General features: G+C 37.0%; 1 protein-coding gene and 1 long non-coding RNA gene across 8 annotated transcripts in view; one reads left to right on the forward strand and one right to left on the reverse strand.

Moving 5' to 3' along the window:
• The window catches only part of nectin1b (nectin cell adhesion molecule 1b), a 162,115-nt gene extending 144,720 nt beyond the window's left edge, over positions 1–17,395 (forward strand). For 4 of the 7 annotated variants that reach the window (XM_085183979.1, XM_085183985.1, XM_085183982.1 and 1 more), the window contains one exon: positions 14,524–17,395. In XM_085183979.1, the coding sequence (XP_085040105.1) occupies positions 14,524–14,760 (237 nt within the window). In that variant the 3' untranslated portion in view covers positions 14,761–17,395. Of the gene's footprint in view, positions 1–1,845; positions 8,495–14,523 lie in introns of those variants that run through there. The other 3 variants (XM_085183983.1, XM_085183987.1, XM_085183984.1) reach the window with 2 other exon arrangements.
• Positions 17,106–20,216, reverse strand: LOC146503714 (uncharacterized). Its single transcript, XR_014877839.1, has 2 exons — positions 19,103–20,216; positions 17,106–19,019 (listed from the first exon to the last, which is right to left on the reverse strand). It is a non-coding gene; the product is annotated as an uncharacterized LOC146503714 (long non-coding RNA).
• Between the last annotated feature and the right edge of the window lie 868 nt (positions 20,217–21,084).

Here is a 21,084-nt window from a genome sequence, read left to right on the forward strand (position 1 = left end):
TTAATTCAGATAATCCTTGGACACCAAGGGTAGATCTTCCTAAGATTTATTTCTTATCTCTGATAACATTCCACTTAAATTGAAGTTTAGGGCTGCTCTTAAGATGAATAGGGTATCACTGAGGTTTTCAAAACACTATTTGTGAAAGACATGCATTGACTGCTGAGCGTCGAGTGTTACTAATGATGATTCTCTAGGGGCAAAACACTATCTGCCAATTTTGAATGCAATGTGGCTGTAATTTTCCCCCTGATTGCACTCCGGTCATGACAAATACTCTCGATATTTAAATATCCAGTGAGTGCAGAGTGTGAGCGGCGGGGAAATATGCAATAGTGGAGAGATTGCAAAGTAGATTTAAATTATTTACAGGAGATTCTGTAAAAGCTTCAGTCATTTCTACGTAATCTTTTCTCAGATGGAATTAAAGTACATTGATGCAACACGTATCATTTCATTCCATTTCTCGTTCACAAGTCTTTACCACGCAGCTTTAGATGTGGTGCATTTGCGCTTTGCATTTACTTAACCACTCTCAATTTTACTCCACTGATTTCATTACAGCAAGCATTTTGTTTCTGGGTTGTAGAATCAGTTCAGAGACACTTTGAACCCTGTTGTTCTGTTTTTAAAAAACTTACATTTTATTTCATCATCATTGCCTATCTGAGCTCTGTTTAGATTGTTTATTTTATTAAAATAAGGAAAATCAAATAAATCCATTTTCACTTTTCCTACATAAGATACATTTTTAAAGGGGGCAGAAGATATTATGTTGGTTTTCTACAGTTTTCGGCTGTTTTCAATTGATAAATGATAAACGAAATCACCTTTTTTAGTTTTGTAAATTTTTATTAATGGAGGAAAAACGTGTTTTGTTTTGTTTTATTGGATTTGGATAAAGAGCGTTCAAAGCTGTCATTGTCATTTATTGATCATCCCATTATGGTTATTTGCTCAATCATCCACTTGGCCAATTCCTCATCGAGTCAGTCATTGGATTAGTTTTTTGTGCTCAGTGGTCGAATTCTAGTTGAATGAAGGTCTTTGTCTATGTTTACATGCACACTGAAATATCAGCACAATGGAAGCCACACAAGCATCTCCATTAACTCGCTTCCGGGCTTTACAAGTATCTCCACGTGCCACAGGGTAACCGTGGTTGCCAATGTAAACAGTTAATTCAGACTGTGATCAGGACACATTTATTAGTTTCATTGTAGTCTGAAGGATTACATGGACATGTGTTCAGTATAATCCAAGCATTAGAGCTGCGCATGCCCGCAGTGGGTTTGGCTTGTTTTGTGTTTGTTTCCGTTGGAATCCAGTTTTCATGACTGTCAAATGTACATGATTTCCTGGATATGCATAGATGAGCTATACACACATAATCTTAATAAAAAAAATAGCAGCTGGACCAAAATATGTTCCTGTTGCACATGCCAACACTTTATGGATAAATATGGAAAAATAATAGAATAATGGTAGAAAAGATTAAGTTCTTTTCCATCTCTAATTTTTAATTTAATATATAATAACTTCCCCACTGTTGTGATTTTCTGTTCAACGACTCCATTGCTGGCTCGTCATAATAATTTTCACCTTTCACGTTTTCTTTTCCCCCATGCGCACACATTTTTCTTTGTCTTCCAGTCTAGCACTGCTGCTCACACACTCAAAATGTCCCCACGACCATTCAACCTTCAGTCATCAATTTTCTCATCTGTCTGCCTTTCACTTGCTCTCTCCCACTTTCTCTTTCTCTCGTCAGCTTTCTATCTTTTTCACACTCTCATTTTTTTGGCTGCCTCACTCCTCACACACTTTCGCCTCTCTTGTCTCCAGAACTCTGGCCACAAGGACTGTGATGTCCAGTATGCGGAGCTGGATACTGCAGCTTTGGCCTCCTCTCCAAGTCCACGAAGCTCTGCTCACACTGGCCCTGGGGATCTTGTCGAGTATGCAACCATCCAGCCTAGCTCACACTAGCGCATGCCATTATAGGCCTTTCCCCTCAGACTTTGGCCTCAAGGTATACAGACCAATGCACTCTATCCCTTCATTCATACCCTTTTCACATGCACTGACCTTCCTTTATATGCTCCACATGGTTCCCTTGTCTACCTTCCTCTTCAGCCTTGGTCATCTTTTGATATCCCCCATGTTGCTCTTCAGAAAGTTTGATTGAAGCAGAGTGATTTTTAGGGTGTCATTTAACACAACAGCACTCGAGCAGAGACGTGTGGTACAGAAATTGAAAAGCACATTGTAGTGAGAGAATATAAGATCAGCCACACAAGTGCTCTGTAATTTTCACTAAATGTCATGCAAAATATGGCTCGCTGGCAAAGACAAAGCAATTTTTAACTCCTTTTCTTCATGTTTTCTTGATGATCCTTTTAGTCTCTTTATGCATGAAGTCTGATTCCAGAGAAATCTGTAGAGCATTCCTGTCAATAATGTGTGAGATTTAGCAGCATGACTATTTTGCATGAAAAACGTTTGGGATTTTGAACATCTCTGGTCTTATAAAAACAAAATGAAATAGTTCTTTAGTGTGTATTTATGTCACTTTTTTGACTTAATGGCAAAATAATGTAAAATATTGAAGATATCATATGTAAAATGCTTTTCTGAGCAGGTGCGCACACGCCAAAGGTGGTTGTCAAGTGATTATGACACACTTGACAGCCCTGATTGGTAGCAGAGGAAACATGCTCTCATCTACAAGACTCTGCTCTGATGTCTGATCTGTACCCAAATCAGGACAGCTGGGAGAAATCCTTCCATCACATGCAAACAGTCATCTACACCACTTGAAATACTCCTTATACACATACAGGAAAGTGGGACAGGGGCACAAATCGCCGTGCTGCTAAAGTGGTTAGATTGGTTTCTGTGTGTTTCTGCAAGTTATTGTTCAGCCAAGTCGGGAGGCTTCAAGGTTAAAGGCATGAAGAGAAGTAGTGCAAAGTGTGTGTTCATAAAACACTGTTGCAAGATTTAGTTGTTTTCCAAATTTTAGCTAAATGAGCTAAATGTAGATATAAAATGCATTACTGCACACAAAAGCTTTGAGAAATCACATCTTAAAATGAATGTTTTGCATTAGTTAACAAAGCTGGAATGAGAATCTTTATGTGATAACAGAAGCACCATTATTACTACTTGTTGCCCTAAACTGCAATTTCAGATTTACTATTGAAGTAATTTGCAGGTGTGACATCTCTAGAGAGCAAAATATTTAAAGCTACATTAGGTATTCACTCACTGGCAGCCCCAGATGGTATCAGGAGATACTGTTTGAATTTTGAGCAGCTAAGTAGCCAGAAATCACAGGATGTGATGTCCGTAAATAACAAACACTTTTCTCAACCCAGACGCTCTGTGATGTCTTACACTAAAACAAACAAAAGATGACAATAAACAGAGGAGTCTAGCTTGTTGCCAGGAGACAAGAAGCTGGGCTCATCTACTTAGTTCTAATTATTTGCCTCTTGATGACCCAATGTGACAACAAGGGTAAATTAGAATGTGTGCCATCAATAAATAGACCCACACATAGCAGTTCAGTTGCACTAAAAGTTCTGTTGTGGAAGAGTTTGTCTGTCGGTTTTTCAGCACGATAATAAAACAATACAGAGAAAATGTGCTTCAGTTTGACAATTCAGATGGAACACATTCATTTTTTTTGAATGTAGAGTAAACTAGCCTGTCCCTGCAAATGCAGAGCAAACTTTGCATTGCATAGACTGGGAGAGTGACAATAAGTTTACTATAAAATGTTTTTATGTATTTATTTAAATTTCCTAATTTATTCCATAATGTCATCATACATGTACAATGACAATAAATACTATTCTGTTCTATTCTTTTCGAAATTATCCAATGGACTGTGCCATATTCTTAAGCCATACTGCTTTTTGGGGGTTTTTGCTAGTAAAACAAGAAACAGAACAATTATAACAAACTTGAAAGTCAGTATTTGCTATCACCACCTTTATCCTTCAACACAGCCTGAATGAACTTATACAAGTTTTCTTGTCATTTTTAAGTAGTCTTCGGGTATAGTTCTCCAGGGTTTATGAAGGGACTTCCAATGTATTCTTCATTGGATGCTGACCATTTTTGGCTCCATTCTCTTTCAAGATGATCCCAGACGGATTAAAAGATGTTGAGGTCTGGGCACTGTGTTTCACTCTGTGCCCAGACCTCTGTGTTTCTCTCCGGGCATCATTTTATTTCACTAGTACTCTATGCTAAAAAATAAACTATTACCATTTATACTCTTTCCAGATGTCTTTGCATGGTAGGTAAAAATCTGATGGAGCCCATAATTCCATCAATTTCTCCAACACCACTGACTGAAATTCAGCCCAAACCCTGACAGAGCTTCCACTGTATTTTAAAGAGTTCAGCAGATACTATAAGTACTGTCCATCGGCTATAGATAGTTTTGAAGGCCTGACACACTATTCTTTTGTGCCCCACTTGTCCAGTTTCCTCGCACTTTATAAGGACACACTGTACATCAGGCAAATACATGCCAAATTTCCAGCTAGTAATGCTTTAGCCATCATCTTGTTGGTGCAAAAATTGTGTTTCTGTTTTTGTGCATACTTTTTATCTTTGTGCATTTTTTTTATTCAACTGATGAAATGGACAAAAATGTTTTTGCAGAATGATGAGTTACTTATTTATAGTTAAGTAAGTTGTTTGTAATGCATGTGACACAAAATGGGTTCATCCCTTGAGTGAGGTGCCATTTTTTTTACTGAAATTTTCATAGGTCAGTTCTAGGTGGCAAAACTAAAAAAACAAAAACAAGGACTGGACTGAAAACGAGAGAAAAAGCAGCTAATGTCCTATCCTTCAAAGCAAGGCATAAAGAAATGATGATGGCACTTTTGCACAGTGTTGTATTTGTATGTATTATTAGTTTTTTCTAACTTACATTGTTTGGACAAAGTCTGAAGAAAGTACTATAGTGATATTTCTATATTTCTACACAGGGAGCATAAAACTTGTTCAAATTTGTTCTGAGTGAGTGCAGAGATGGCCAGAGATGTAACAAAAAAGATTGGACTTGCATTACACATTTTATATTAGCAAAAGAGAGAGAGAGAGACGACAAAGGGTTACTTCAAGCAAGCAGTCATGCAATGCAGCACAGCCCAGCAGAGAGTGACAGCAATAAACTACCAATAAAGTCTGTGCCTACAAGTGAATGTCAGGTGGGGGCAAGGCTAATAAAAAGCTACATAACAAGCAGCCAGTAGAGTAGTAGTAGCAACTGTTTGTAAATTACCAGACAATTAGTCTAGCAGAAGCATCAGTAGCACTGACAGTTTAAATACACCTTATTATTGCAAGGGTGCACTGAATGTACTGAGAAATGGTCTCGTGTATTTTGTGTAGTGCAGTAAGATTTTAAGCCTAAGAACCTATTTGCATAAGTGAAAAGAAACATAGTCTATTTAGTGTAGATACCGGTAAACATTTAAATATGGATTAAAACCAGTTGAAATTTGAAAAAAGATAGCATTATTTTTTTTTTGTTGCCAAATAGACAATATATCAATAAAATGTGCTACTGCACCATCATGAGATTAAGGCTAAATAAATTACAGATTTCAATATTCTTGCATACAGTACCCCAGCTTTGATGTGGAGCCAAGTCTTTACTAACACCCAAGACTTATCTTTGGTATTAAACCTTTGGCAGCTGCATGCTGGAGGAATTCGTCCAAAAAATATCCACAGTTAAATACAATTATTTCTGGTTTTGGGTTCTCAAAATTTTTTATCACACTCACATCCTGTAAGTGAAAAATGTAAAGAGTGTATTAGTTTTAAGAAAGAAAGGAAGAAAGAAAGAAAGAAAGAAAGAAAGAAAGAAAGTCTTGTGTCAAAGTATCATAACTTTTAAAAATATTGTGAATATTGTGGCCAGTGGTATCCCTCTGCCTCCTTGTAGATGTAGTTTTCAGTAGATATAGCATCAAAATCCTAGATAACATCTTACTTGAATCATAGCATTCACAAGAGTTTTAGAAAACCTGACCTCTGACCTTTGACCTTTTCCACTGTGCAAAGTGACTACCGAGTGATGTCTTTTGTAAGTCATTTTGGACATACATTTTGGTCCACTGAGGGGGTTGTTTTGTATTTCCAGGTGTCTTTTTTTTTCTACATCTGTTGAACGTCTAGTGTTGAGATCTGTAGGACCTCCGTGTACTGGCTACTAATAGTCCAAATGTGTTTGTTGTGGACATGTTTTCAGTGCCAGACTTTGACTCATTTTAGACCTTGTTTTAATGCTGCTTATATAGTCTTTGTAGGCCCATGTTTTATGTACCGAAACAGTTATGTGTGAAGGAATGCAGAGTGATCAGCAGACGTCTCCAAGATGGTGCGGGCTCTTGACACTAAAAAAGTGAGCTTCTGCATGGAGCAGAAATGTCCCGAGTTTCTCAAAGGCAGTTTGCAAAATGTGTGTATTGAGCAGATAATCCAGTTCATACACACTTGCACAATCTTCTCGTACTTTTCATCACAACTTCTCTCAGTCTTGCTACTGATCACAACCACATTTACTTCCTCTTAGAAAGGTCTTCACAATAAAACAGGATACATGTAAAAATGAACCAAATATAATGCAAATGCTCTTTTAAACTTGTTAAACATATCATATTCCTTTTAAAAGGAAGTCTAACATTTTTCTAAAGATTTTTATTTTATATTTTAACATGGATTTCAATTATTTTAATATTTCAACACATAAATGACATTTTTAAACTGGTTACAAACAAACAATTTGAATAATTGAAATAAAAGAAACCAGTAGAAGAAAAACAGCAAAATGTAAAATAACCCCCCAAAAAATACCCACATGTACTTTTTTATACATAACCCATATTCAAATGTATTATGTTGATAACAACAATATTGATATTAATCATTAATCATGTAAATTTCTTGCACCTGTCATAGACGTCCAGATGATTTCCAGAAAAATTAATGAGTCCAAAGTTCAAGTGTTGAGCATCACACTGACATTAAAGTTGTTTCATGGTTGGACATCTTGTGGACCTAGTTTGGACATCGTATAGATGTCCCAAATTGGTCATGGACCGACGGACCCAATGTAGACATGATCCGCACATCTATCTGACGTTCACTGTTTAGTGGGTTAGGTCGAGGTCACTGAGACTCTGACTCACCCTCGAGTTTTAGTTGACACACTGAGGGTATCATTTTGAAAACCCTGGGTGTTCTTTCTTCTCGAGTTATTGCATTCACGAGATTTTCATAAAACTTCAAAACTTAGACCCTTACCGCCCGCCTGCCCAAAGGGGTGATGACAACACCTCATCAGCCTTTTGTGGCCGAGGGTTTAAAACTGTTAAAACAGGTAAACCTGAATAAGCCAATGACGTTAATTGTTTGGTCATTAAACAAAACCGCTGTTTGGTATTGAATGGTTATGAAATATAGACACAAACGCAAAGGATTACCATTTGTAGTGTTAGAAATGTGTAATCATAATAATAACATTTTTACAAAACTAGAAGTCAACACATTTTCCCAGCACTGGGCAAAAATAGTAGATTACAGTATCTGAAAACTGGTATCTGAGCAAAACAGATTATTGGATCTGTTCAACATTCACGTTCCACAGTTCTGAGACAAAGCAGAAAAATTAATGTTTATTGATTTACTTCTTCTGTTAGTTTATATAACACGTTCAGTCAGCAGCTCTATAACAGATGGCCTGCTGTTCCAACATTAACTTCTCTGGGGAAATGCCTGTTGACATTCCCTGTTTGTAATAAGCCTTGTCTTGGCTGGCTCCAGTCACGGGGTTACACCATTCAATAAAATCTGTGTTTGCTGAGCCAGAGACTCAACCACTAGTTTATATCCAGGGTGACAACATTATCATTTCATTTTCTGCCTGTGCAGTTCACCTTTGGCCTGTGATTTAGAAGTAATCAGTAAAATAAATCAGCGAACTGTTAATCACAGCCTGATTGTATTTTTCTAGCATCCGCTGGCTTTGACAGAGCTATTACATTATCAGATATGAAAACTTATTTGTGCCATCATTCTCCAAGGTTATGTTATCTACTCTTTATATACCGGTGCTTAAAATGACTTCAAGGTGAATCAGATTTCATTTAGATTAGCGTTCATTTTTTAAGTATGCACAGGTGATGGTTTCTTTTTGTGTGCTTTCGCTTTACATTTAAACAAAGGTAGAAGTCTGACTTTACTATGAGTATAACCCAATTATAGTGTCGAATAATTTAAATATCATTTGAATTTTTACATTTCAAATGGTTGTTTCCACTATTATCCAAATCTTCCAAAACACTTCTTGCAACAGTTTTGAAATAATTGTGAAACTGGTAACACAATTAGCTTTGTTTTTTATTGTTTTCATACTGTTTGTTTGAACGGAACCATACTGTCAAAGCTATTAATGCTCCTTTTTAAAAATATCCACTTAATTTGACCTTTTCTGTTTCCTGATGTAGTTTATGTTTATTAGGTTTAAATACAATAGGGCATCTTATGTGCTTGTTGTTGTTTTCTTGTTCTTCTTTCTGGCCTATGCTATCTGGATAGTGATGCTAGACAAAACCAGCGCTGGTATGCAGGCTGTGGTTGTCTTTCTTTTACATTGCCAACAGTGCATGTTTTTTCCTCAAGTGGAATAAAATGATACTGGAAGTTTAAGTGAACTCCACAAAACCATAAATATCAGCTGTATTACTGTGTTGAATTACGGACTTTTGACAAATGTTTTATTTTGGAGTGAACGTGGCCTGAAGCACAGATGCTGTGCAACATGGGAATAAATCAAACCACAAGGGTCAATAAATCCAATTACTCTTCAATTAAATGCTGGAACGAGTAAGATGTGTAATTTGTGAAACGATGGATCAATGGTGACTGATGGTGCAATGTGCAGCGCTCTCCAAAACAAAGCATGTCGACTTTTAATGTGAAACAGCTCCAAGAAATGTCTTTCTTTTTTCTTTTTAAAAAGGAAAACATACACATTCTACTTCAAGCCTACTTTAAGGTTGTAATGTTCAGTGTAAAAATTTTATGTTGATTATTTTATGTTAATTATTTTAATTCACCCAGACAGTGCAATGCAAGGTACATTTATTAACTACAAACTGTAATAAAAATGTCAAATTAAGGTGGTTTAAAGTAGCGAAGATAAAATTAATCATGGTAGCCTGAAATAAGGGACAATGGTACAATCTCAGGTCATGATCAAATCTAGTGAAGGGAAAGCTACATTTAACTGCAGATGTACTATCGCTGTTTCATCAAATGTTTAATCTGCTTCTGCTCACATGACAGAAAGAAAGAAGAGCATAGGTATGTTGAAGGTTTTCAGTTGGCTTCTGTCATCTAACTTAGATGCAGTTTCAGGGTTTGAGAACAACCTTGTCTCATTTTTAGACTTTCTGTGTCTATGAGTGACCCTTATCCTCCGCCTTAATAACGTATGCAGACAAATGTAATCACGGACTGGATAATGTTCTGGGACAATGAACTTGCCTAGAGATGGCTAAGTCACACTGTCGTTCTGACCTATAGCACCAGAACTAGGCTTAAGCAACAAATGCACTACAGTTAAATTACCAAAAAGATAGAATTGAAATAAACACACTGTGTTTCAACTCACTGTTAACTTGTTCTATATTAATGCTGAGATATATAGGTTACACTTACAACTATTACCTATAGGCTGTACATCTAAATTTTGAGCTGTACACTCAAAAGTTTCTGGTCAATGTATTTAAGATATATTAAAAAAAACTGTAACCAGTGACGTTATTTAAATGTTGAGTTCCTCCAATGTTTTTTTATTATTAATTGTTTAACCATTACTGAAAGTCACAAGTTATTAGAGTGGTTTAAAGGAATTCTGTGCTCGTTTATGAGATATGGAAACTCTCGAGAAGTATAGCAATTAAAAATAAAGAATAACCTAAGCTAATGTTAAGTGTGAGCTTATTAAATATCTTGTTAGTAAACGTTTAATTGTAATGTTCAGGATCACATTTTTCAGACAGGACTCAGACAGGATTTTTTCACTTCTTGTGGGCAGTAAATACCTCGAGTAATGGCCATTCCTTATTTAAACACACTTTGATTGGGGAAATAACACTGATAAGTAGGCTGATAAAAATGTCTTGTCTTGTACTCCTTTAAATCTTAATTCCAAAAAAGTATTTTCCATAAATGACCTTTGCATTTAATTTCCCTTCAAAAATCATTACACAGCTTCAGATAGGCAATTGTCCTAAATCATGAAAACTGCTGGGCTCACTGCCCAGCAGTTTAATGGAACTCTGGAATTTGTTAGCAACAGAAAAAGATGCTTTCAAACTGGCCTCTGTTCAGAGTCACCATTAAGTGGAAAAAATAGCATAAATTTAACAAAATGAAAGTGTGTCTATGTGTGTCTGTTTTTTTGTTGCCACCAGTTTGATTTAATCTTGAGTCACTGTTTAACTTTAAATTTTGTGTTCCTGTCTTGATTTCCTTGTATTCCACAATAAGTCTGATCATTTGTAATATTTGAAATCTTTGGTTAGGTCTGTTGTGTGATTTTCATTGTTTTGTTTTGTGCTTTAAGTTCTTCATCCTAGCTTCCCTTGTGTTTTATATTGTTTTAGTGTGTTTTCATGTCTCTGTGTTTAGTTGAATCCTCTTGTCCATTAATGTTGTACTTTAATAGTCAGTTTTCTCTTTTGTCTTGCTTTGAGTTTCCCTGATTACCTTATGCGTATAAAAAGTCCGGTCCAGTTGGATTTGATGTTCTCTTTGCTGCCTTTAATAAAGGTTCAATTTTTGTTTGCTGGTATCCTGCATTTGAGTCATTTAATCTACAAATTGCAGTGATATTTTAAAATTCTAAATACAAGCATCAAAGCCTTCCTCTTCCAATATTCTAATTAAATAGTCTTTTTTTTTATAATTGAAAATCAATTCTAGAATGTCTGGGGCAGAAAGAAAAAAGGTCTGGTTAATCGTAGCAAGAGTACTTTTCTATGATTCCAAAGACATGCAGAGGTTTAATGATGATTCTAAATTGGCTTAAGGTGTGGACATAAGAGTGAAAGGCTGTCTCTTTGTGTTAGCCCTGAGATAGACTGGTGACGTGTGCAGTGCATACGTCTTATGACAGGTGCAGACCAAGCATGAAGCATGAATTTGTGGATGGATAATGCAGCTCAAACAAAAACAGGGAAACCCGACTGCCTGCATGGAGTTTTTCTTCTTATTTTTCTTCTTCTTCTTCTTTTTAAAATATATGGAGGTGCAAAAACAATTTTACAGGGTGTTTGCTGTGACACATAATTTTTAACTGACACATATTTAAATAAATAAATTAATTAAGACAATTAATACAATAATAAAATACATACCACAATGTTTTTCACCCATCATCCATCCTTCCATCCATTCTCATCCACTTATGTTTCCATTTTTAATTTGTTACATTTTGGTTTCATTTACTTAATCTTTTTGTTGGTCATTGTTTAAATGTACAGAATAACCAGATTAGTAGTTTCCAGTTGTTATCTGCATGCTAACTTCATATTCTTTGTAAGAAAGAATGTCAAATTACTGGATGGTATATAACTCTTTTCTGAGCCCCCCGCCCCCCCTGTACTTCTCAAGCTTCTCATGTTCCATCTTCCTGATGTCGCTGTAGTGATCACAAATGACAACAACATCAGTAAAAAGGAACATGTGAAGCTAGAGAAGTACCAAGGGCTTAGAGAAGAGCTTGAGAAGATGTGGAAGGTGAAGGTAACACTGGTCCCAGTGGTAATCGGAGCACTAGGTGCAGTGACTCCCAAGCTAGACGAGTGGCTCCAGCAGATCCCAGGAACAACATCGGAGATCTCTGTCCAGAAGAGCACAGTCCCAGGAACAGCTAAGATACTGCAGGACCCTCAAGCTCCCAGGCCTCTGGTAGAGGACACGAGCTTGAAGGATAGACCGCCCACAGGGGCAAGAGGGGAATTTTTTTTAAATCAAATAATCTTTGATTTATTCAGCCTACAAACTTAGAATGTGAGAATTCAGGGTTTTTACTCGTGCAAGAGTGTATTTGAATTAGGCAGGGTGTATTTTTCTTCAAAGGGACAATACCTAACATTGAATCAGACTTTTTCTACAGAAGTCTGCTAAAGTTTCAAATCTAAATCCCAAATGTCTTGAGACAAACCTTTAAGATGGAAAAGCTGCTCCTCAGACTGCTGCTTTTAATTTTGCTTGATATCGCCAAGGTCTTTTATGCACACAAAAGAAATTAATAACGTGACAAAGTAGAAAGTTTTCTTAACATCTTCAGTGGTCCTTGATACTGACCTGAAACAAATAAGCTTTTCAGACGCTTCTGCCAATGTCTGCCGCATGTGTGTCAAGAGGGGTTTACTTGCACGTCTTATGCTGTGAAAAATCCAGTTCACCTTCACACAAGCTTAGTTCTCACACTGTCACCATTAACAGCTCCCCCTTGCTTTACTATTACAGCATCTTTTGTCTCTCAAAATATCATACATGTAGCAATACAGAGGTTTACGTTATGCTATTTGAAAAATCTTTTTTCGTGTGTCATTGTGCTGGTTGCCTGCTTATTAACAGTTCCTCGATGTGTACCTCATGTTTTATCCATTTTACTATATTTATATTTTTGCATTGTTTTTATTTATTTGTTCCGCTGGGCTAGCTTGTCATGTAATGGAGTTATCAATTTTATACTTTGTTTTGATGAATGCGATGATTTGTAGGCAGGTTTAAGTCTGTTTCTGGTTTTGTTGCTCCACCACAATATTTACAGAATTGGGATCATCGTTTTCGTAGATGTAGAGATGCTTGACGATTATTCGTAAGTTGCATTTTCACTATCATTCTTATCATTTTGTTTTGTTTTTGCATGTCTTCTATTCACCACCTCATTTCATTTTTATTATAATCGCTTCATTTCAAAGCACATCCAAGTAATTCTTTTAAAAGCACTATTTAATTTAGAGCTGCTTAAGGTTTTCAGTGATTTCAATTTGGGAACCTTCAATTATCGTTCTTTAAAAAGTCCCCCAAAACATCTCAGTGCTGAGGGCACTATATTCATGACTGGTAATGTTATACTGCCACTAAGGTAATGTTGTTTCTGTGGTGTACTGTGGTGAGTTTATGGCTTCATCTGCTTGTGCTATTTTAAAAAAAACTAATCTGTTGAATTGGACAGGGAGCATTCTGGGAGTGTCAACAAATGTAACAGCGGAAAACAATTATGATGTTTGACTTCCCACCTACCAAATCACATGTTGGCACACAATTTAATTTAGTAAAGGGATTGCTGATGGTAATGCAGAATATTCAGTGAGGTAAATCTAACCTGTCAATGTCACCCACAAGTAGGTGTATAATTGCCTTTTCTGTCGGGAAATCGCATTTATGCAGATATTAAAGTGTGAAGTACATACACAACATATTTATTCACTATCAATGATGCTTGTAATGAGGATGAACCTAAAAAAAAGTGCTAATTAAATTATTATTTAATACAAAATAAAGACCAAAGTTGCATCTTTTCTGCCAGCTGAATTTGTTGATTCTAACTCATCGACTCCCAAGTTGGAGCCAAATTCCCAGTTCAAGCATAACAAAGTGACTGACACGCTGAGAAGGCTGACTTGCTGCCATTATAAGCTTTATAAGTAGCACTTAGAGCATTTCATTGTAAAAAGCAGATGAACAATCAGACCCTTCTGACAACATCATGTAACATCAGAATAATGGTTGCTTTTTGTTTTCATAAAAACTGACTAAAGCAGGATAGACTACAACACCAAAACACTTCATGCTGTTCTGTGTAGACATTTATTTATAAAGAAATACTTTATAAGATAATAACAGCATAAATTATTTGTCTTGGTCTGTGAAATCAGTGGTTCACTGATTATTAACATAAATATAATTTTGTAAGTTAGAGTCAATGAGGTTTGAACCATGTTATGGAGAATTTTTAAACTATAGACAGACTATTTTTAGATTTTGACACTGCATAATTAAATCTTGTGAAGGTGGTGAAATTACAAGAAAAAGGTTAAAATGTTGAGGGAAAAAAATCATGAATAAAATTTTGAATTTAAAATTTAATTCTTATCTTTTCCTGTATGTGACCCTAAAATTTTGCAATTGAAAGATATTTTCTTTCTGTATTTTTCTATAATAAAGGATCTTCAGCTTTGTGATTCATGAATATAGGGCCCTCGGTGCAAAGAGTTGTGTTGTGCATATGTGACATGGCAGAAGTGTGACATGCCCAAATCATTTAAAGACATAAAATGCTTGAGTACTTCAAAAGACGCTGCTCTGCTGTGTATTGTACTGTATTACTGTGAAGTCGCTCAGTCAACTCTCATCAAAAACTTTGTGACCCTGCAGTATTTTCTTCTTTTTTCCGTCTCCACACAGGACTCTGGGAGGCATCCAGAAGAGCCTTTGAACCCAGCTGAATATATGAGCTACCAACGTGTCTGCAACATGGAGCAATTCCCCGAGTCTCAGCCTGCTCCTGCTTACCCTGTTACTTTCCTGCCTCAGCACCCTTACACTCAGCACCCCTCCAACGAGCCCATGTACTCCAACACGAGCTTCCCCACCCACGGCCCTCGAGCTCCATTCACTTTCCCAAAGGAGCAATCTGTGTGACATGCCACGTAACTATTATCTCAGCGAGAGGCAACATGATAGTGCCACAAATGCTTCGTGAAAAACAAAGCTCTGCTGAACAGATGTGCATCTATCCCCACCTTGCTTCTGTTTCCTCTATAGGCTTAAAACACTTGTGGGCTTCCCCCTGCCATATGAAAGTGTCCCTCAATTCCCTGTGTATTGTGTGCTGCTTGCTCCACTGAAGCTATAGGGCCCCAGTTATCTCGTGATGTTAGCATCCTCGCCACCAGCTACTCTCTTCCACCACTCAATCCTTTACCCTTCACATGTGCCCACTCATCCTGTTTGCTTTTTATTGCCTCCTCACCTTTGAATATTTTGGGTTTTGCCAACTGTCTGTACAGAATATGCCACTCAAAATGTTTTCTCTATTTTTTTTTTTTTACATCTCCCACAGTGGTAGTGACCTTTTATAGCAACGTGGTTCTTTTGTTTGTATTCTGTTTGTCTGTCAATCATATGCTTGCTTCTTTGAAAGTCATATACTATAATGTATGTGTGATCAGGTGTTTACTGGTGGACTAAAAAAAAATATAAGAAATGCCAATTAATTTGTAAAACTAATTATCAATCTGTAATGACATGGACTACCCCTTTAATGACGGTTAATGACTGGGTTGTTATGTGAAGAGGTGAATTGGCAGTCTTTCAGCTGGATCCTTCATTACTTTTCATAATTGCTTTGCTGTTATGAAGTTTGACTGGCTATTTTGGACTGTTAGAAGAGAATGTTATCCTCATTAGCTAAGAAGAAAAACAAAGGGCTCGAGATCCAACAGTACCTACTTTCTGCTCACTGTCCATGTCTCATTATCCTTCCCTTCAGGCTACTGTTATTTTCATTGTCATCTACCAGTAGTTGCCAAAGACATAGTTTTGCTTGGATTTTTTTGTCCATTTGCTTTTATGCTAGCAATTACATTAAAATTATCTGAAGGGAAATAAAAACATACTTGATTGGCAACTTGCTACGCTTTCACAGTTTACATTATCCTTTTACCATATGCTGTTTTAATCATATCTTTATATGAAAACGTGTTCAGAGGTTGGTTTGAGGTCCCTTACTTCATGGGTCCATTCTCAGATAGCAGATGCATTTGGGCCTAATCTGGATGACTTGTTGTCACCTAAGGCTCTACCAAGTATTGTGTAGGACAGATATGGCCCGCAAATCATGAGCAGGGCTTAGTATGGGTTATAGTAAATATCGTGCTCAAATGTCAAGGCAAACCCGACCCCTGGATCACATAAAGTAAACTTGAGGTAGATTTGAGGCAGGCAGGGTCATTCCTGAATCAGTGAAGTCAGTCAAGGTGGGCCACAGTTGGACCAAATATTCCTTGTTCTCTAGGTTGTGTTCGTTCAGAGTTATCAACTAACTGGTGCGGGTAAAAGGTGAAGACAATCACATACAAGGGTTGTCCTGGAAAAAAAAAATCATGGATAAAGTGAAAAGGCTTTTTCAAGGACAGCCCACCCACTTAACATATTTAAATATTTTTTAAATATGATTTGTACTAATATAACCTAAATAAGTTTAAATCAATCTAAGGAACCGAAGATAAAAGCTTGCTACTGTATTTTTTTAGACAATACTCAGTTATATATGATAGCACTCCACATATTTTCATAGTCCATTTTACACTGTTACTTTCAGACCATACATAAGCTAACATGCTTGACGAGCCAATTTCAGGATACCGCCTCCTACACGCAAGCCCTCTAGACACAGAAAATTAGCATAAACTGAAAGTTCACATTTTTTGCCATGTCAGATGTATGTTTGGAAAAAAAAAATATAAAGAAAAGAAAATACTTGTGTTTGTGCTCGATGTGAAAAAAAAAAACCTTGAGGTGTTGAAGGTAATTTAGTGTTTACTCTTAATGGTGATGGTAAATGGAATAGAGTAAAAATTGTGAGACTTTCTCCTGTGCTCACCTTGTTGTCTTGCAATGGCTTGATATGTGTGCTAGCATTTAGTTTAAGCAGTGGTATCTGGTTTGAACCACTGAAGGAGTTTGTTATCGCTGTACCTGCTGTGAGAAAAGACACTTACACACATCTTTGTCTTTTTGTGACACATTTAATCTTCAAGAGATCCTTCCCTTTTTATTATTATTATGATTATTATTAGTATTATTATTATTGATAAGTACTACTACATATTATATAATATGCTAGAATTTGGGCTTTACATCCATAAAAGAAATATAAATTTTTACTCTGTTCCTTTTTGATGTCCTGACAATGATTGCCATGTTTGTTTTAACCTTTTGATTTGTGTTTTGTAAGACTGTAACATTTTGTTTTATTACTATTGTTTTTGTTTTTTTGTTTTTTTTACAATTTACAATATTCATATACAGTAAAGGAAGCCTACATCACTTTTTTTGCCATTCATTGCACATTTGTGGAATAGTAAAACCCAAATAAATATAATGATTATAAGCTCTTTTGACTGAAATAATGAAAGAAAGTTCAACAGTTTAACCTGTTTTTGTTTTATTTGTTTTTAGAGATTTTGAGTTATGTCGATGTAAATATTAACAATGTATCTGATGTGTGTAAAAAAAAAATCATGCAATTTAACATTAAAGTTCACAAACTAAACATTATTGCCGTTTTTATTTTTGATGTGTCTATTGCCAGTACAACACATTTTTTTGTGTTTTACTGTCACTTATACAACTTGGGGATGAGGGGAGGCTGCAGCTTACTGTTCTGAGGCAAGAGGCAGGGAACATGCTGGGCAGGTTACTGGTTTATAGCGGAGACAATATCCACACTGCTTTCAATATAATCACCATTTAACCTAACATGCATCTTGCTGGACTAGACTGGGTCCATGCAGGCATAGAAAATCCACAGGCTCCTCAAAGAAAGTCCCTAACCAATCAGGAAGTTTCCCCACCTTGGTGGAGAGAAAGAAAAAAGAAAGAAAGAATGAAAGTGAGGCACTAAGGATTAAAAAACTGTTTGCAACAAAGGACACATTTCTGAATAGACTTTGCCTTGTGTCCACTCTTAATCATGTCTCTAATTTCTCCTTAGCACACCATCAGAGTCCATTTGGACTTCATAGGACCTAGTGTCAATGGACTTAAATACCCAACCTAATCTCAAGTGTATGTGAGGTTCCAGTGGCTGTACTCTCACACAGTCACCTGGTTTCTAGCATATCGTTTGTACCAGGTACTCTGGTGCTGTTTGTTTTTCAGATCATGCTGTGCAGGAGTCTTGTTTTGTTTGTTTTTAGCAACAGTATTCTGGCATGGTGTCTGAGCCGTCTCTGAGCTGCACTGGTTTCCAGACCTTATGATAATGTGTGATTGTAGTGATCTAATAGTACAGGATAGGGATCCTCTCCTGCAACTTGCAACAAGAGTCTCTTGGCTACCTTTATGGAAGATTCTATCTTATCATTGCTCCATGGGAGCAATCGTTTTTCCCACAGTCTGCTGAATCTCTGGAATTCTTGAGATGTACATTGAGATCCATTATCTGAGCTTTCAGTTTCTTTATCACGGTAGTAGACTTTGTGTCTGGTTAACTGTCTATTGCTTATTACCAAAATATTGGCAATAACTACGCTGATGAAGTAGTTTCTGTTGTCAAATGAAAACAAATCCAATCCCATCTTTGTCCATGGACTGCTTGGTAGGGATGGGTATTGATAAGATTTTCACGATTCCGATTCCATTTTCAATTCTGTTTAACAATTCGATTCTTTATCGATTCTCTTATCGATTTTTTTTTTTTTTTTTTTTTTTTTTAAAGGAGAACACTAAGGTCGATTAGCTTAGAACTTTCTTTTTTATCTTCTCTTTGAACAAGATAGAAATTTAGGAGTAGCATGGCCTTACAAACCCAGCAGTGTGATCTTAAGAGATCCACAGCCTATGGCTCTTCAATGGGGTGTCACAGGGTCCCCGGGGAAATAAATTGTAAATGTAAAATAATAAAATAAATATTCTTCTGTAGCAATAACAAAGTATAACATAAATTATTCTGTAGCAATTACACAAGAATATCCAGTAATGTCCCTGCCTACAATTAAACACATTCACTTACCGAAAATCATCTGCTGTGGCAAACGGGTGCAAGCCTTTTACCACAAACTTAGTCACTGCTCGGTGACATTCGTCTATCCTGGCCTGAAAGGAGACGCTACCGGTAGACTGCAGCAAGAACTGCCAGCATCTGAGCCAGACTCTGTCTCTCTCATCATGGTCACCTAAATGCAGCGCACAGTAATGGCAGGTTTTGTAATAAGGCAGATCGCGCTAACATATTATGCACTGTTAGTTGATTATTTACCTGCCGCATTAACGGGAGAGGACGTGCAAACCTTACCGCTGCTGCTGGGTTGAGATTCACAAGGCCGGAGCGGAATTAAAAACACGACATTCATTTAAGGTCATCGCGTGTTTTGTGAGCAAGTGCTTTTGCATATTCGTAGTGTTTCCTCCCTTAAATGAAATATCTACTTTGCAAGTATTGCAAGTTGCCCTGTTGTCTTCCGTTCTCGTAAAGTATAATCAAACTTTTTAGTGTTTGAGCAGCTTCCTGCTGTTTCCTGCCAGGTAAATGACGCTCCGCAACGCGGTGACGTCATTCGGGGCGACTGGAATCGATAAGGGAATCGTTTGCAAAAATGGCAAACAATTCCAAGGAATTGAAACAGTGGGAACCGGTTCTCAACAAGAACCGGTTTTCGATACCCATCCCTACTGCTTGGCGTTTTACATGGAAGGAGGGTTTCTATTGGTTGTGTGAAGCCTACCACTCTGAAGATATCACACTTGGCTGTATATGTCTTTATCTGGTCAGACTACTGGCCATGTCAGTAGATGCATTTTCTAGCAACTTTCCACACCAAGATGTGAGGACGGTAAATGATAAATGAACTTTCTCCTTATATAATCAGGCTTACTGTTTTTACGTTATCTTTTAGCCATCCCTGCTGTATCCTTTGAATGAGAATCTGTATTATCCTCTGTCCTGTACTGATTGAGAGACCATATTAATGGTGGACATTCAAGAAGATATGCTCTGCTTAGAGTGTTGGCGAGTAACATATTATTTCCTGATACCTACACCATATCCAAATCATAGTTTTGAGTGCATAACATAGTTTTTCTTGAATTTATTTAGGAGCACTCAGTGGCTTTTTCACTATGGCCAGTGTTGGGAAGGTTACTTTTAAAATGTATTCCATTACAGAATACAGAATACATGCCCCAAAATGTATTCTGTAATGAATTCCGTTACGTTACTCAATGAGAGTAACATATTCTGAATACTTTGGATTACTTAATATATTATCATGCTGTTTAACTACATGAATGTACTATTGCTGTGATTTATTACTGTTACTGAAGGTCTGCGGCTCCGAACCGTAGTAAAGGGACCTCTGGCTAATACGGTGGGTTCTGTGTCGTAGTGATGGGTCGTTCGCGAACGAAATGGCTCTTAGAGCCGACTCTTTGAAGTGAACGACGCGAGCCGGCTCCTTATTGACCCTGTGCACGAGAAAATGCTAACTTCCTGGTTTGAGACCGGATGTGGGGTTGTACATTTCCGGTAGCTTTACTTTGCGGTCAATCGCTACTGCGAAGATATACTCCAAAATTGATGTCCAAAACTCGAAAACGGAACGATCGCGTTAAGTTACAAAGAGGAGAAGGTGGGAACACTCACCACTGTTGTGTCATAAAAATCTAATGATCAATTTTGACGTTTAAAGAGTTTAGATCGATCAGTTGTTTACATCACTAAACACAAGCAGAACTACATCACTGCAGCAGAAGACACATCGTCCACATTCAGAAGCACATCTCTGTATAGTGACTGGTCTTATGTCGCCCTTGACTATTGTTCACCTGTAGTTTGAATGCTGAACATTTGCCTGTTTAAATAACAGGCAAATGTTCAGCATTCAAATGTTCAGCATTCAAAGCATTCAAATGCTGAACATTTGCCTGTTTAAATAACAGGCAAATGTTCAGCATTCAAACTACAGGTGAACAATAGTCAAACCAGATGTTTTCCCCTTATGTCGATATCAGCTAGTCAAGTACACACCTACACAGCATGTTAACAAACCGTGAAAAAAAGCCACACAAAAAATTAATGATTGCTGGTAACGGTTTCTATACATTAGTATTTACGAAGGGTATGTTGTGACTTACCTTCAAAATTACAGCGGTCCCTCGCTATAACGCGGTTCACCTTTCACCTTGCTGTTTCGCAGATTTTTTAGTGCAAGTTTGCATGCTTTTTTACGTCCTGATCGCTGC

Source organism: Neolamprologus multifasciatus, chromosome 14, assembly GCF_963576455.1.
Source record: "Neolamprologus multifasciatus chromosome 14, fNeoMul1.2, whole genome shotgun sequence".
Classification (NCBI taxonomy): domain Eukaryota; kingdom Metazoa; phylum Chordata; class Actinopteri; order Cichliformes; family Cichlidae; genus Neolamprologus; species Neolamprologus multifasciatus.